At 46.2% G+C, this 17,297-nt stretch overlaps 1 protein-coding gene across 1 annotated transcript in view; it reads right to left on the bottom strand.

Annotated features, from left to right (window-relative positions):
- Positions 1 to 351: 351 nt before the first annotated feature.
- The window catches only part of parp3 (poly (ADP-ribose) polymerase family, member 3), a 33,307-nt gene continuing 16,361 nt past the window's right edge, over positions 352 to 17,297 (bottom strand). The window contains exons 7-11 of the mRNA XM_048606507.1: positions 16,988 to 17,146; positions 13,354 to 13,440; positions 12,031 to 12,208; positions 4,705 to 4,851; positions 352 to 2,219 (exon numbers count right to left, since the gene is read on the bottom strand). Coding sequence (XP_048462464.1) covers positions 2,056 to 2,219; positions 4,705 to 4,851; positions 12,031 to 12,208; positions 13,354 to 13,440; positions 16,988 to 17,146 — 735 coding nt within the window. The 3' untranslated portion in view covers positions 352 to 2,055. The remainder of the gene's footprint in view (positions 2,220 to 4,704; positions 4,852 to 12,030; positions 12,209 to 13,353; positions 13,441 to 16,987; positions 17,147 to 17,297) is intronic.

Below are 17,297 nucleotides of genomic sequence, written 5' to 3'. Positions count from 1 at the left end.
TCTTACAACGTTGTGTGTAATTGGTAGGTGCGCTATTCTCTTGAATGATATCTCTCTCTCCTCTCGCGCACGCCTGTGTGTGTGCATGTGCGTGTGCATGTGCACGTGTTTGAGAGAGAGAGAGACACACGCACACAGTGTTCAGACTGATCAGAGTGAATATAAAAATAATCCTATTTACTGAAACCCCCAATTGCCTGCTGTTATTTAAATTGGCTGCAAACACTTATAGAGCTAAGAAACATATACACTTCATTTTTTCAAAACACAACAACTGATCTTGAGGAAGGACATAAACGTTTCAATTCTCTCCCATTCTGTTTCCAGCAATAATACAAAGGAGGCAGTGCATTCAGTTTAGTGTAGCGTGCAGAATAACATAATCCTTTAATAGTACAAACTGGAACCATCTGGTAAACACCGGGTAACAACGACCAACCCTGAGAATACAATCTATTACATCAAAAATCTTCCACAGTGCACGGTGAATCTCAGCTTCCAATAGAGTCGCAGGGTCATGTATAAGAGATTGTTCTGCATCATGGACTCTCCCCTAAAGCAGCCTCAGATCGATGTCTTACACAGTGAGAGTGTGCAGTCAGATCTACTATCGAAACCCTGCTGCCTTTCACACAAGCTTTTACCTCAGGATGACAAGGGCAATCTTTACCCTCCACTCCCCCTCTAGCTAATGGCAGCAGCCTTGACCTCAGCTTCAGCCTGCACAGGCCCTGGGAGTGAGCCCACCACAGAAGCGACAATCTCCAGTGAAGTAGAGGAACCAAACTTTCATTGTCTCTGTGAGCTACATCAATCACACAGACTCCAGTCTAAGGCTCAGGCTGCACTGTCCTACCCCCATCCTACAATGAGGAGGAGCCCTCTTGCAAAGGGTTTCTACAGCAGTTCGTACCAGGCACCAGTTCAGATGGGAGCAATCTGTCTACTTGGCTTGAGTCACTTAGTGCAGCCTTGGCAAGATGGATTGATTAACGGGACAGCCATGTGTTCAAATTTCTCAGCAAAAACATTTGCAGCTGAATGTGTCTGAATGGTGGGAGAGCAGCATTTCATTCTTCCTTTTCTGTATTTCAATAAGTTGCAGGTCTCCTGTTGAGCCTGTGGGATATTGCAAGGGAACACAGAGACTGGTTTCTCAGAAAATGCATCATAACCAAGCAGGGTGGGGTGAAAGGCACGTCAAAGTCTTACTGAGAATCGAGCGAGAGGCAAGTTGCTTGTACCAATGAGGGACATGTCCAGCTTTTGTGCTGTCAGCAAAAATGGTTCTTCCACCATTTCCCAAAGTAGTGCAGCCTGCATGGGAGAGACCTCGAGCCGCAGTGGCCCACTCACATCAACGTGGCCCATGAGGGAGGCCTAACCGAGCAATCTCTCAGTTCCATGAGTTCCTCAGTGTGGCCTGGTAAGGATTGAATAGAGTTCGAGGCCTGTCAGTTCAGCGAGTTATACAGTGGAGCTGGAGAGACAGGCACAGGGGCACAGCCTGTCGATGAGTTACTCAGTGTGGCCCAGTGAGAGGGGCCTAGGGGGTAGGCCTGTCAGTTCAGGGTGTTTGTCAGTGGGGCCTAGTAAGGATTCGGTAAAGTTTGATGCCTGTCAGTTCTCCTCATTGTTTTGACACCAATAGCAGTTTCTAGTAAAGGACGAATGGGCCAGGGGCTGGAATGCTCGTGTTAGTCATTATCCACCATTTAAAGCCAGCGACAACATGATGGTGATAGTTTCAGTCAAAATCTAGCTATAATCCTATGGCTGCACTATGGGTACAACTGAAGTCAAAATGCCTGCAGACTTAGCAGAAGAGGACCCCAAAACCCAAAGCATTTGCAGATTCAGTTTCATCTAATATTCCTCAGATAAAGGATCTTTAAAATTATCAGAGTCTGTTGTGCATAGAAGCAATAATAGTTAAAGAAGCCAGTGCCAGCAGAGTGCAGTGGCACTAACCAAACCACAAAGTAAACACGATATTGACCCTTTGGTGAAGGCGCTTCCTGGAAAGCGAGCTGGATTCCCATGCTGCAGGGCTGCTCAGGACTTCACTTGTAACAAATAGCGAAGACGAGCCTGGCTCTCCTTGTAGATGACATACTCGCTTTGGCTAAAGTGGCTTTGCAGATTCATATTCACCGGTTTCCCCTGAGGTACCATCACTTTCTTCCCTTCAAAAATGAACTCCTTGTCCTGAGAACAATCTGCAGAGAGAAAGACAGAAAGAAAATAAACAGCTGGAGATTTCTTCTTCACTTTTCCACTACTCGACCCTCAGCCCAATGCCTCTCCCTTATGAAAAGTTGACTAAAGCACTGGACAGTAGAATATTTCAGAGTTGGTAGGAACTGCAGATGCTGGAGAATCTGAGATAACAAGGTGTAGAGCTGGATGAACACAGCAGGCCAAGCAGCAATTTTTCTGAAGAAGGGTCTAGGCCCGAAACGTCAGCCTTCCTGCTCCTCTGATGCTGCTTGGCCTCCTGCTGTGTTCATCCAGCTTTACACCTTGTTATGACAGTAGAATATTACTGAATATCATTTGTACGGACTTCCAGAAGGCATTTGATAAAGTCCCTCATACAAGACTGTTAGTTAAAGCTGATGCATCAAATGGTTACAGGAAAGCAGGAGGCCATTCAGCCCTCAAATTGTGCCCTCTGATTCTTGATCTTTCCACCGAATGGGAACAGCTTAACGATACCCACTCACAATCTTGAGGACCTCAATCGGAATCTCCTTTCAACCTTCACTGCTCCAAAGAAAGCAGACCCACCTTCTCCAATCTATCCACCAAACTCAACCCTGGAACCATTCTCTTGCATCCTTTCCAATGTCTCGATGTCCCTCTTAAAATAGTGCCCAGGCTGGATACAAAGCAATCAAGGCTGAACCAGTGCTTTGTACGGGATAAACATCATCTCCTTATTTTCATATGTAATGCAGCTGCTCGGAAATTCCGGGACATTGGATTGAATTCATTAACTGCCCCCTGAGCCTATTCTGCCACCTTCACTGATTTTATACCCATGCCTGCCCAGGTCTGTCTGCTCACTCACCCTCCTGGACCATTCTACCTTCCATTTCACTTTGTTTCTCCCAAGTGCTTTGCACCAAAATGAACCACTTCACACTTCTCGGAATTAAATGTCATCTGTCACGTGTTTGTCTTTTGCACCAACCATTGTAACATTTTTCCTGATGTTTTACATCGTCCCCCTCACCGATTGCGAGGTTTCACGTGGCCTGCAAATTTCAAAATTGTGCCCCATCATGGAAATTGCGCACTTCCATCTCACAGATATCATGGAATCCCTACAGTGTTTAAGGAGGCCATATGGCCCATCGAGTCCACACTGACCCTCCAAAGAGCATTCCACACAGACCCACCCCACTACCCTATACCTGTAACCCTGCATTTCCCATGGCCAATCCACTGACCCTGCACATCCCTGAACACTCTGGGCAATTTAGCATGGCCAGTCCACCTAAACTGCACATCTTTGGACTGTGGGAGGAAACCGGAGCACCCGGAGGAGACCCACGCAGACACGGGGAGAATGTGCAAACCCCACTCAGACGGTCGCCTGAGGGTGGAATCGAACCTGGGTCCCTGGTGCTGTGAGGCAGTAGCGCTAACCACTGAGCCACTGTGCTGCCCCGACTCCACTGCTGCTTCCATCCATCTTCAGCGACGTCCTCAGCCTTGCTTTTCACATCTCGACATCTACCTTTTCCAGTCTCCTTCTGGCCCATCTCCCCCATGCTAGCCTCTTTAAACTCAACGTCACCCAAAAACTTCGACGCCAGCCTGTTTGCCTGTGCTCTCCGGCCCTGCATTGGGCTTGGGCTTAAGCAAAGCCTCATGTTTAAAATCTCATCCCTTCGCTTTCAAAGCTCTGAGACCTCTCCACCTCCCAAGTCCATCAGCTCTGCTTCCCTCCTTTCGGAGAGAGCTGAACTGCTCGGATTCGAACGTCTTAAGGATTTGAATTGCTGTTCTGTTCAGCTGCTGTGACCCTAGACTGTGGAATGTTTCACAAAAAGCTCTCCACTTTGTATTCCTCCCTTGAAGACCCTCCTTAAAAAGCTACCTCCCTGAACAGGTTGTCTGAATATGTTTGACAATGCTTCTGGTGACCTGCCTTGTGTCATTTGACTTCAAAAGACACTATACGAATGCAAGTTATTGATATTAATCTGGAAGTAGCTATAATACAGCAACGGGAGGTGGATAAAATCTGCTGGGACCTCTTTATCTGGTAATCAATGACCTCAGCTGGATATTACTAGCATTAGCAGAAATACTGTGCTCTTCCTCTGGACAGGAACACTTAATTAAATATAAAACACTGAGACACAGAGACACAGGAGGTCCCAGGCACAATACAACTCAGCTGGGCCTGGGAGCCTTGAATTAGGGCAGAGGCTGGAGGATGGATCGTCGGCCTTACCTCTGTCTCCCAGTCACCGAGAACCAGGGGTAGGGGGGCGCTGGATCCAGTCAACGGCCACTGCACTGTCTACCCAAAACTGACCAATGGGAAAAGGATCCAGAGGCCAATGCTGCTGAGATGGTGACTGAAGAAAAGCGTTGCTGGGAGAAAGGGGAGAAACAGGCGCAGTGATGTGTGTGGGGGGTGGGGGCAATGCAACGGGAAGGAAATGGAGGGGTGGGGAGTGGACCTACCTGGTTCTGTGTTGCCACGGGCCACTACACTGTCGAAGCCTTTGGGAGCTGACTTCAGTCGGCTGTTGTCATGGAAGATGGAATGCTCTTTCCCCAGAGCCACTTCTGACAGGAACATGATGCCAACGCCTTTGGATGTAAAACCAACTGCAAGACAGACAAGAATGATCTCAGCGCAACGTCAGCTGTGGGTCAGTGCTGGCCATCTGTGAGACTAAATGATGAATGATTAGGGCATTTCTTGTTTTAAAACTGATGGTGGATTGAAACCAGCAAGCTTCTGACTGAGGGGCAGGAGTGGCCCCCCGAGCCAGACCCAGATTCCTGAAGCTACCACCAGCCAACAGCCCACGAGAGAAAGTCAATATCCCCCTGAACTGATTTTCTCCCCGGGCTGAGCAGGAATCCAAGTCAAATCCAACATTTGCTTCCGCATCAGCACCTCCAGAAGGGGTGCCAGCCAAGGTGACCATGTTCCCGATCAGTCACAAAGGTCACCTGCTGGAAGCTGCATTTGTCGAGATTAAACAGAGACCAGGTCAACTCACACAGCCAAATATCCCGCTGACCTCTATATTTGGAGAAGCTGCTCCCTTCGTAATCAAATCATGGAAGCACTCAGCACGGGGAACAGGGAATCCAGCCCACAGTGTCTGTGATAAAGCTATCCAGTCAGTCTTACACTCCATCTTTTCCCCCAAAACACTAAAAACTTTCATCTTGCCACATCACCCCTTCAAGGTCAATGTATACTTTTCTCCTTTTTCATTTAATCGCCATTTCCCGAGTCTGAACTCCTCTATTAAACCCATCCTTCAGCTTTCTCTGCTCAAAATGGAACAACCCCAGATTCTCCTGTCTCTACATGACAGAAATCTCTCTACATCAGTACTACTCTGGTGAATCTGCTCTGTACCCTATCCATGCCCTCGCCCTTATTTATAACATGTGGTGCCAGCTAAGCACCAACCAGTGTTTTATAAAAGTTTAAATATAACTTTTTCTCACTTCTGTATTCATGAATAAAATCAAGCAGGTGGTTTGCCCTTTAAACAACCTTTTTCAACTTATCCAGCAGCGTTTAGCTAAAGGGTCGACAGGTGTGAGGCTGGAAAAGCACAGCAGGTCAGACAGCATCCCAGGAACAGGAAAGTCAGTGTTTCAGGCCAAAACCCTTCATTGGGACTAGGCTGTCTCTCTCTCTCTTTCTAGTTAAGGGGTGACAGTAGGTGACTTCTTGCAGTTTTATAATGATGGTTTTTCAGAAAAATTAACACAGAAACATAGAACATAGGAGCAGCAGGAGGCTATTCGGCCTTTCGAACCTGCTCCGCCATTCTTCACAATCATGGATGATCGTCCAACTCAACAGCCTAATCCTGCTTTCTCCCCATAACCTTTGATCCCATTCGTTCCAAGTGCTATATCTAGCCGTCTCTTGAAAACATTCAATGTTTTAGCATCAACTACTTCCTGTGGTAATGCATTCCACAGGCTCACCACTCTTTAGGTGAAGAAATGTCTCCTCATCTCTGTCCTAAATGGTCTACCCCGAATCCTCAGACTGTGACCCCTGGCTCTGGACACCCACAATCAGGAACATCCTCCCTACATCTACCCTGTCCAGCCCTGTTAGAATTTTAGAAGTCTCTATGAGATCCCCCCTCATTTATCTGAACTCTAGCAAAAATAATCCTAGCCTACTCAATCTCTCCTCATACGTCAGATCCCTCATCCCCGGAATCAGCCTGGTAAACCTTCGCTGCACTCCCTCGAGAGGAAGAGCATCCTTCCTCAGAAAAACAGACCAAAACTACACACAATATTCCAGGTGTGGTCTCACTAAGGCCCTGTACAACTCTCTACAACCCTGTAAGCCTCTCTTGTGAGCAAAGCCTCACAAAGAGTATGCTTCCTACTTATACAAAGGTGGACATTCCCTTTGAGGTACAGATTCCTTGGAAAATATTAAGTTAACTTCTGCAGGTACCACTTTAAATTGAAAATCCTGGTTATTGAAGTCGTTAACAATTCCGAAATCCTCGATCAGTTTTGACCGGCTCTAGCACAGTGTCCATGCCTTTACCATGGGTTAGGACTGAAGTGAAACAAGCTGCTAGCTGTTACAAACAAGAGAAATCGCTGGAGAAACTCAGCGGGTCTGGCAGCATCTGGTGGGAAGAACGCAAAGTTAACATTTTGAACCTGGTAACTTTTCTTCAGAACCGATAGCAGTTAGGAAAATGTCGTATTTATGCTGAAGGTGAGGTTGGGAGTGGTGGGTGTGTTGGGTGTGCAGAGGTGAGTGGATAGGTGGAGATGGAGCCCAAAGTAAGAGAGATATGAAATGGGTAAGCAGATGAGGGAACTATTAATGAGGCCAGGACAGAAGAGAAGCTGAATTAGTGATAATGAGAGCTGAGAGTAGGAGAGAATGGGTGGGCTGTCCTGGAAGCAACCCATGTCATAACAGGATAAGGGTGTGGGGGTGGGTAATAAAAACATGGAAGGATGGAATCAGGCTCTAAAGTTATTGAACTCAATCTGGAGTCCTACAGGCTGTAGGTTCCCGAGCAGAAAATGAGATGCTGTACTTTGAGCTTGCATTGAGGCTCACTGGAGCACTCCAACAAGCCTGAGACAGAAATGTTGGCCAGAGAACACTGTTGCGTGTTGAAGTGGCGGGGAACTGGAAGCACAGGGTTATTTCTATGGACAGAACGTAGATGTTCTCCAAAGCAGTCAAACAGTCTGTGTTTCATCTCCTCAGTGTATAGGAGACCACATTGTGAGCTGTGAATACAGTAGATTGAGTGAAGTGCCTGGAGAGTGTGTCTGGGGCCTTGGATGGTGAGGAGGGAGGAAGTAAACAGGCTGGTATTACACCTCCTGTGAGTGCATGGCAAGGTGCTGTGAGGGTGTGGGGAGGTGTTGGGAAAGGCGGAGAAGTGGACCAGGGTGTCCCAGAGGGAATAGTCCCTGAGGAAGTCTGACAAGGGACAGAAGGGGAATGTGTGCCTAGTGGTGGCATCCCACTGGAGGTGGCGGAACTGGTGGTTAATGATCCTCTGGACGTGGATGCTGGTGGGATGGTAGGTGAGGACAAAGGAGACCCTATTGCTGTTGTGGGAGGGAAGAGAAGAGGCGAGTGTGGGAGATGGGTCAGACCCGGGTGACCGTGATGCTGGTTGAGGAAGAAGGTGACATTTTGGAGGCCCCGTTCCAGAAGGTGGCATCTTCAGAACAAATCTGACAGAGCTGGAGAAACTGGGAGAACAGAATGGAATCCATACAGGAAGTGGGGAGTGAGGATGTTTAGTCAAGGTAACTGTGGGAATCGGTGGGTTTGCGCTGGATATCAGTGGCCAGCCTATCCTCAGAAATAGAAAAAGAGGTCAAAGAAGGGAAGGGAGGAGTCAGAGATGGACCAGATGAGGGCGGGAGTCAGGTGGAAATTGGAAGCAAAATTGATGAATTTCCAATTCTGATTGAGAGAGGGAGCAGCGCCGATGATGTAATTGATATACCGGAGAAAGATTTGTGGGTGGGAGCTGGAGTAGGACTGGAACAAGGAATGTCCCCTGCAGCCCACAAAGGGACAAGTAAAACTGGGGCCCATGTAGGTATCATGGCCAGCCCTCTGACCTGAAGAATGTGGGAGGAATTAAAGGCAAAGTTGTTCAGAGTCAGGACAAGCTCGGCCAGGAGGGGGGTGGTGGTTGTGGATGGGGACGGTTCAGGCCTTTTTCCTAAGAAGAAGCAGAGAGCCCTGAAACCATCTGATGGAGGATGAACTTATAAAGGGATTGCACATCCATGGTGCCTGGAGCCCAACAAACTGAAAATTTTGAAACCTACTATCACTATGGATGTTTCTTGGGAAGCTGGGCCAGGAGTGGCTTTCTCTGTAGCCCCGCAAGATGCTGCATCTGCTTGGTTAGAATAGTCAGCTCATCACCCATAGATAACACAGTGTGGAATTGGAGGAGCATACCAGGCCAGGCAGCATCAGAGGAGCAGGAAAGCTGACATTTCGGGTCGGTTCTTAGTATTTCTCAGCTCATCACCCAACCGCTTTCTCCAAAACAGCTCCTGACATGATTAAAATGCTGAATGTCCCACTATTGTTTGAAGCACCCACACAGAAATCAGACAAACAATACAGCGTTAGAATTAATGAATAGTTTAGAAATTTTCCTACACCCAACTTTGCGTAAATTATGCTCGATGCAACAGCAAGCCACATGTTAGAAGCATCATAATCAAAGATTTTGTAGTTCGACACAACAAAGTTCATTTTATACAATTTAAAATGGTAAAACACAAAAGTATACATTAAACAGTAAATATTATTTTCCCACTAGAATCCTGATGACTAAGAGCCTAGGTTATGTCAATGTTATTTTGCTTTCTTTCTCTGGTTTTAACTTAAGAGGACAGTTCAGATTGATAGGAAGGAGCATTATTTTTCAACCAGCACAGGATAGCCCTGGGCAAGGTGCCAGAAGACTGGAGGTTAGCTAAATGTAATGCCATTATTTAAGAAAGGTAGTTAGGAAAAATCAGGGAACTACAGACCAGTGAGACTGAAGTCAGTGGTGGATGGAAATCACGTCTCACTGACTTGACTGAGGTTTTTGAAGAAGTGACAAAGAAGACTGATGAAGGCAGAGCACTGGATGTTGTCTATGTGGACTTCAGCGAGGCATCTGACAAGGTTATGTAAGGCAGGCTGGTTAGCAAGGTTAGATCATGTGAAATACAGGGAGAACCAGCCATTTGGATACAAAATTTGGCTCAAAGGTAGGAGGACAGAAGGTGGTGGTGAAGGGTTACTTTTCAGACTAGAGTACTGTGACCAGTGGTGTGCCACAAGGATGCTGGGTCCACTGCTTCTTGTTGTTTATATGAATGATTTGGATGTGAATATAGGAGGTATGGTCAGTAAATTTGCAGATGACACAGAAATTTGTTGTGTAGTGGACAATGAAGGTAGTTACCTCAGAGTACAACAGGACCTTGATCAGATGGGCCAATGGGCTGAGGAGTGGCAGATGGAGTTTAATTTAGATAAATGTGAGGGGATGCACTTGGGAAAGGCAAATCAGGGCAGGACTTATACACTTAATGGTAGAATCCTGGAGTGTGGTGCCAAACAAAGAGACCTTGGAGTGCAAGTTCATAGCTCCTTGAAAGTAGGGTCACAGGTAGACAGGGTAGTGAAGAAGGCATATGGTACACTTGCCTTTATTGGTCAGTGCATTGAATATAGGAGTTGGGAGGTCATTGGTTAGGCCACATTTGGAATATTGCATTCAATTCTGGTCTATCCTGCTATAGGAAAGATGTTGTGAAACTTGAAAGGGTTCAGAAAGGATTTACAAGGATGTTGCCGGGGTTAGAGGGTTTGAGTTCAAGGGAGAGGCTGAATAGGTCTGGGGCTATTTTCCCTGGAGCGTTGGAGGGTGAGAGGTGACTTTATAAAGGTTTATAAAATCATGAGGGGCATGAATCAGGTGAATAGCCAAGGTCTATTCCCCAGGGTAGCTGAGTCCAAAACTAGAGGGCATAGGTTTAAGGTGAGAGGGGCAAGATTTAAGAGAGACCGAAGGGGTAGCATTTTCATGCAGAGGGTGGTATGTGTATGGAATGAGCTGCCAGAAGTAGTGGTGGAGGCTGGTACAGTTACAACATTTAAAAGGCCCCTGGATGGGTACGTGAATAGGAAGGGTTAGAGGGATATGGGCCAAATGCTGGCAAATGGGACTAAATTAATCGAAGGCCATCTGGTTGGCATGGATGAGTTGGACTGAAGGGTCTGTTTCCGTGCTGTACAGTTCTATAATTCTATGACAGAGGTGACCTCATCTCCCCAGGTCCTGGTGCTACTAGTAGGGCCTACATTTACAACTCCACAAGCTTTTATATTTGGTGCTAGGCGAAAGCATCAGCTCCTTGGTTTCTTGTGTATAACTTATGAAAGCCACTGTAGTGTTCCAGCTATCTAGCTCCATAAAGCCAGCCTGTGACTACAAACCAATGGACATAAGGCGGACAGTTTTTGCAATGGTTTAGGAGTAAAAGTAGGCTATTCAGCCCATCATCTCCACTCCACCATTCAATGAGATCAGGGTTGACCTAATAATCTTCAAACCTATTTTCCTGCCTATTCCCCACAACTCTTGATTCCTTTACTGATTAAGAAAAATCTATCTCAGCCTTGAATATACGCAACAACCCAGCCTCTACAGCAAACTCCGGAAAAATGTTTTCATAGATTCACTATCCCGTAGAGAAGAAATTCCCTTTCATTTCTGTCTTAAATGAGTGACCCCTTACTCTGAGATCATACCCTCTGGTCCTAGACTGTCCCATTTGGGGAAACAACCTCTCTGCATCTACCCTGGCAAGTCCCCTCAGAATCTTCTACATTTCAAAAAGGCCACCTCTCATTCTTGTATATTTCAAGGCATTAGGTCCAATATACTCAATCTCTTCTCATCAGACAGTCCCTCCATGCCTGGGATCAGCCTGGTGACCCTTCTCTGGACTGGCCCCCAAAGCTAGCTGAGGTCTAACTGGTGCCTTTTGCAGTTTCGACAAGACTTCCTTATTTTCATCCAAAGCAAACACAGAAATTGCTGGAGAAACTCAGCAAATCTGGTATCATATGTAGGGACAGAAACAGAATTAAACATTTTGAGTCTGTTATAACTCACCTTCAGAACTGAAAGGTGCTGGAAAATAAGTTATTTTTATATTTTTGACATAGCCTGAGAAAGAGGAAGACAGGCAGAGTATAGGGGCAATGCAAAAGATACAGGGTTTGTTAATGATGGAGAAAGATGATAAAGGATGCGAAATGGGTGTAACATTAAGGTGTAAAAGGTAAAGAGAACTGGTCCTCCTTAGTAAGTGCAAAGTAAACAAGACACAAACAAGACAAGGCTATGGTGGTGGGTGGGAGGCAATGTAAGAGAAATGGAGAACAGACATAAAGAGGTCTATTTCTGAAGTTATGGAATTCAATGTTGAGCCCCTCAGGAAAATGGAGTAATGTTCCTAGTACTTGTGTTGTGTTTTGTTGGAACCAGTAAGCCCAGGGCAGAAATGCTAGCATAAGAGCAAGATGGTTTTATTGAAATGCTCTCATTGATCTGGGAGGGAGGGGAAGGTGTGACGGCAGAGGTGCGAGAGAAAGTTTAGACGTAGCTGAGGGTCCTGTTAATCACAATGAGGGTGAGGTAAAATTGCAGTCATGTCAGTGGCACGGTCAGAACAGAAACCTTTCCGCGGGACTACAGACAGTCAGGTTGCTTCAATTACCATATCCTGCCGACTTGCTGTTTTCTGACGCAAAATAGATTCCACATCCAACGCGGCCCCCTGAGTGGGGCATGATGCGTAGGCCTGTTTTCAGAATGGCAGCAACAACCGCAATGTTAGTCCCATGCCACAGGAGGCGCCGGTTCTCAATGTTATTGTGGATCTTGAAACGTGTCCCCTAGAAACACACCAAGAGCCTGCATCAGTGCATGGCTGGCACTTCAGCCTGGTAACACCCACTCACCCATTCCTCCAGGATCACTCTTTTCATCACCTTTAGGCACTGTGTTCAGCAATAGATCACCATTACGCTATCTATTGTTAGCTTGACCATCAAACACCCCCCAGGACATGGACAGCACAGGGTTGGATACAAATAAAGCTTTCTCTACACCGTCCCCCATCACACACTCCAAGAACAGGGACAGCACGGAATTAGATACAGAGTAAAGCTTCCACTACACTGTCTGCGTTCCACGCTCCCACTATAAAACTGACTGCATTAGTTGCTGGAAGCTGCCAGACTGAGGAATTTTCAAGAAACTGAATTCCTGGTGTTAGTTCCTCTCCAGCTGAGGGGGAATCTGATTCTCCTGTTATACTCACAGTGATTGAGCCTGTGCTTTACTCAGAGTTTGAACTCAGTACTATTCCAGCAGCCTGGAGGGGGTATTCAACAAATGGCAAGAGACGTCTATGTTATGTATTGCACATTTGTGCACAGGCTAGTTGCTGCCAGTACAACCGATTTATTTACAAGAAATTTAAATGATCTTGGTAATTACAAACCAGCTACATTCGCGCTCACAGCTCAGCATCAGTGGTTTCCTTTTACTGTGCTTCATACCCAGGCATAACCATACAGGGAAGGGAGCGTTGATCAGTTCCCAGGCTCTCACACTCAAACTCAGAATAACTGAACATGACAATGAGGGTCAGCTCACTAACAGTCTAACAGGGCTACAGCTCCTTTTGTTTCTTAATCGTCTCCTCTCACACGTTCACCTTCAAACAGTTTCTCTCTACATACCATATCCTGTTCAACTTTTGTTGGATTGATTTGAATTCCTTCTGGAAGTTTGATGTGCCTTGTGTCTTTCTTTGCCTTCTGTCTTATTGGTTCCCAGATGTTGCCTTCGCCTCTGGTACCGGTCCAGTGAGGACGGTTTGGAGAGCCAACAGCAATGACCCTCGGCTACACTGCCCTCCATCGAGCTGTCTGGGCCTTCGCTTCACTCTCTGCCTGATGATAGCGTCTGTCACACCAGAAATACCATGTCTGATCAAAGCTTGCACTGAGTTCCGCTCTGCCTGCAAACTCACCTCACTGTCCCGGTCCACTTTCCAAACGTGGTGAATTTTCACTGGCCTGTAGCTGCATCCAGTCTCATCCACATACTTCTTTATCAACTGTAAGAAGAAAGAAGTTGGATGGAGTCGAGTGAGGGATGGTGCGGGACAGGGGTTGCTGACACTAGAAGAAATTCACCCTCGTTTTGCACCAGAAGGGCTCAGACATGGAGGCCGACAGAGATACCGGGAGGTGTCTCTGTGATTAACTGTGTGAATAGGAAAACTGCTGGCTAGCATTGCTCAACCGAGTGAAGAGACCAGGTCTAGGTGGTCTTCAAAACCACCCAATGCAGCTCTCAAGCAATACCTGCCAGCACTGAAGATAGTCTGTGAGAAAGCGCAGGCTTTTTCTAACCTCGCTCCCTTTCCCTCGGTGCCGAGGAGGGATGTGCAGGAAAGCCAAGGGATCTGAAAAGAACTCCCCACCCCATCAAGGATAGAAAGATTTGGGATAATACAGTGCGGAGCTGGAGGAACACAGCAGGCCAGGCAGCATCAGAGAAACAGGAAAGTTGACGTTTCAGACCCTTCTTCAGAATTCTTCCCCATTTCTGAAGAAGGGTCCTGACCCGAAACGTCAACTTTCCTGCTCCTCGGCCTGCTGTATTCCTCCAGCTCCACACTGTGTTATCTCTGACTCCAGCATCTGCAGTTCTTACTATCTCTAGAAAGATTTGGGTGAATCCATGTGAAATCCTGCTGGATCCGGGTTCTGGGACAGAAGAGGGACAGGACGTCCGGTTGTTCACTCTATAATGTCAAATCCTGTAGCACTGTAGTGAGAAACAATATTTGTGAAGTGAGGAATTAATTTCAGACAGCGGGTAGCAGTGTCAAACGCTCGCAAGACAGCCGTTGCAATCTGGAAAACAGACTGCAGTTTCAGCTTTAAAAGCTGAGGAATATTTCCCAAAGAGTGCGGTTGCATTGACTTCACTCTAAATGGTGCAGGGCGGGGAGACGAGAGCAGTCAGAGATGGGAATCTAAATTAAATATTTAATTGGACATGCTCAAGTTAAACCTTGGGCTTTGTCTCTTGCAATTATTGACACAATGAAATTTTATAAATTAGAACGAAACAGACATTTACACAGGTTCTTTCATAACCACTGAATGATTCAAAGACTTTACCAGCAATGAAGACCCTTTGAAGAGTTATCACTGTTGCAATGTAGGAAATGCAGCAGCTAATTTACACACAGCAAGATCCCAAAAACACCACTCTGATAAACTGCAGATCGTCTGTGTGATGTTGATCAGGAGATAAATATTGACAAGGAAAGCAAGGACAAATACCCTTGCTGTCTTTAAAATAATGCCAGTTCACTCTTTATAGGCATCCGGGAGGACAGACACTATCTCCGTTTATCTACAATTTGAAAACTCTTTAGATTCAGGGGAGGTTCTTTTAGATTGGAAAGTAGCTCATGTATCTCACTTATTCAAAAAGGGAGGGAGGCAGACAGCTGGAAACTACAGGCCAGAGAGCTTAACCTCTATCATAGGGAAAATGTTCGGAGCTACTTTTAAAATATTAGCATGGGTAGAAGATTGGCTTGTAAACAGGAAGCGGAGAATAGAAATGTGGGTCTTTTTTCAGGTTGGGAAGATGTGACGAGTGATCTGCCACAGGAAGCGGTGCTGAGCTGTCAACTCTTCAACTGAATTAGAGGATCGAAGGTAATGTAGCTAAAGTTGCTGGTGACATGAAGATAGGTAGGAAAGTAAGTTGCAGAGCAGACATAAGAAGCCTACAAATGGATATTGATAGGTTACATGAGAGGACAAAAATCTGGCAAATGAAGTAAAATGTAGGCAATTGTCCAGTTTTGCAGAAAGAATTTTTAAAAAGCCGCATATTATCTTAATGTTGAGAGGTTGCAGAGCTCCGAGATGCAGAGCGATCTGGGTGTTCTAGTGTATGAATCACAGAAGGTTAGTACTCACGTACAGCAAGTAATCAGGAAAGCTGATAGAATTTTATGGTTTATTATGAAGGGAATTGAATGCAAGAGTAGGAAGGTGGTGCTTCAGTTAGAGAGGGCATTGGTGAAAGCACATCTGAAGAACTGTGTAGGTCACTGCATTTATGTGGTGGAAGCAGTTCAGAGAGGATTTGCAAGATGAATACCTGAAATGAGCAGATTGAGCTAGGAGTAAAGGCTAGATAGACTAGGCCTGTGTCTTCTGGAGTTTAGAAAGAGTCAGAGGTGGGTTAATTGAAACATACAAGATCCTGTAGGGAGTTGACCAGATGAATGTTGAAAGGAGGTTTCCGTTTGTAGAAGAATCTAGAATTAGGGATTTAAAAATAAGGGTGCCCCCATTTAAAATTGAGATGAGATTTTTTTATGCAAAGAGGGTTGAGAGTCTTTAGAATACCCTTCCTCAAAAGGCAGTGAATGCAGGATCTTTCAATATTTTTAACGCAGAGGTAGATAGATTCTTGATGGCTTAAGGGGTGAAAGATGATCAGAAGGTACAGCTAAGATTAAAATCAGATCAGTCATGACCTTATTGAATAATGGAGCCAGCTTGGAGAGCTGAGCGGCCTACTCTTATTCCTTGTTTGTGAGTTTATATGACAATTCAGATGAAAGACAGCACCTTCTGACAGTAGAGTGATCCCTCAGTACAACACAGAAACGTCTGCCTTGATTTTTGTGCTTATGACCTAGAGATTGGAGGTGATTGTAACTTTAAAAGCTGTTATTCATAATAAAAAGTTGCAATATTGAGGTTTAAAAGGAGATAATCAATATTCTGCTGGTACTGGGCCTGTACTAATTCACAACAGTTCTGAGGATTTTGTTTCAAACCAAGAGACCATTTAATTTCAGGTGGTTAGAAAGAACTCAAACCATCTTGTAATTCACAGCTAGTCCAAAAACATTGTATTTTATAACACAACACAGTTTCTCAATGACTTGGATTTACTGTTTCTGTCCCTGCTCAAAAGAGACTGTTCAAGTATTTGCTGGAGGTAAAAGGAGGGATAGGGAATGAAGGGGAGGGGGTTGCGGCAGACAGGAAGGGAAAGGGTGAGGGGGCGGGATTGGGAGAAAATGAGGAGGCTGAGGGAAAGGGACATGGATTGGTGGGGGGAGGGGAGAGTGGGGTGAAGGGAAGGGGAAGTGGGGGGAAGGGAGGAGGGGTTGATCGAGACTGAGGTGTAGAGGCAGTGAGGGGACGGGGAGGGGAGGGGATGAGGCTGAAGGAGGGATGGGGAGGGGATGGGAGGGTAGAGGAGATAAAGAGGGCAAGTGAAAGGGAGGAGGGTGAGAGAAAGGAGGGGCTGAGGGGTTGGAGGGAGGGGTTGAGGAGTAGAGAGATTGGGTTGGGGGAAGGGTAGAGTAAAGGGAGGGTAAGGGGAGTTAAGGGAGAGAAGGGAAATGGTGCATTGAGGTGGGTTGAAGTGAGGTGAGGGGAGGCAGGGTGAGCAGAGGTAGGCTGAGGTCTCGAGGTTCCTTACTGCAGATGAGGTATGGAGTCAGGTAGGCAGAGTGCTGGGAAGGGGCTGTGCCGGAGGGAGACATGAGGGGGTTGTACTGGAGAGAAAGTGGGAGGTGATGGACCGGAGGGAATGTCCAGCCCTCGTTTTACCTGGAATTCTTCAGAATTGGGTGCCAACAATTGCAGGTCACACTTCAGCAGGTTATAATCTTCATCCAGAGGATGGGGAACCTCCTCGATAATTTCCGTCTTGATTTTCTGCTCTTTCTCAGCTTGAAGTCTCTGGGCGAGCTCAATATCAGCAAGTACCTAGCGATTCAGACAGATGTTTGCAGTTTAACTTAGAATCCCAATGGAGTCCTTGGAACTATACACTCTTTTCTTCAGCTTCCCCGGAGGGCATTCAGTCCCGCTACACGTGTGTGTGTGTGTGTGTGTGTGTGTGTGTGTGTGTGTGAGA

This window comes from Rhincodon typus, chromosome 16, assembly GCF_021869965.1.
Source record: "Rhincodon typus isolate 14 chromosome 16, sRhiTyp1.1, whole genome shotgun sequence".
Lineage (NCBI taxonomy): Eukaryota > Metazoa > Chordata > Chondrichthyes > Orectolobiformes > Rhincodontidae > Rhincodon > Rhincodon typus.
The sequence above is the reverse complement of the archived record's forward strand: the minus strand, read 5'-3'. Positions and strand labels throughout refer to the sequence as shown.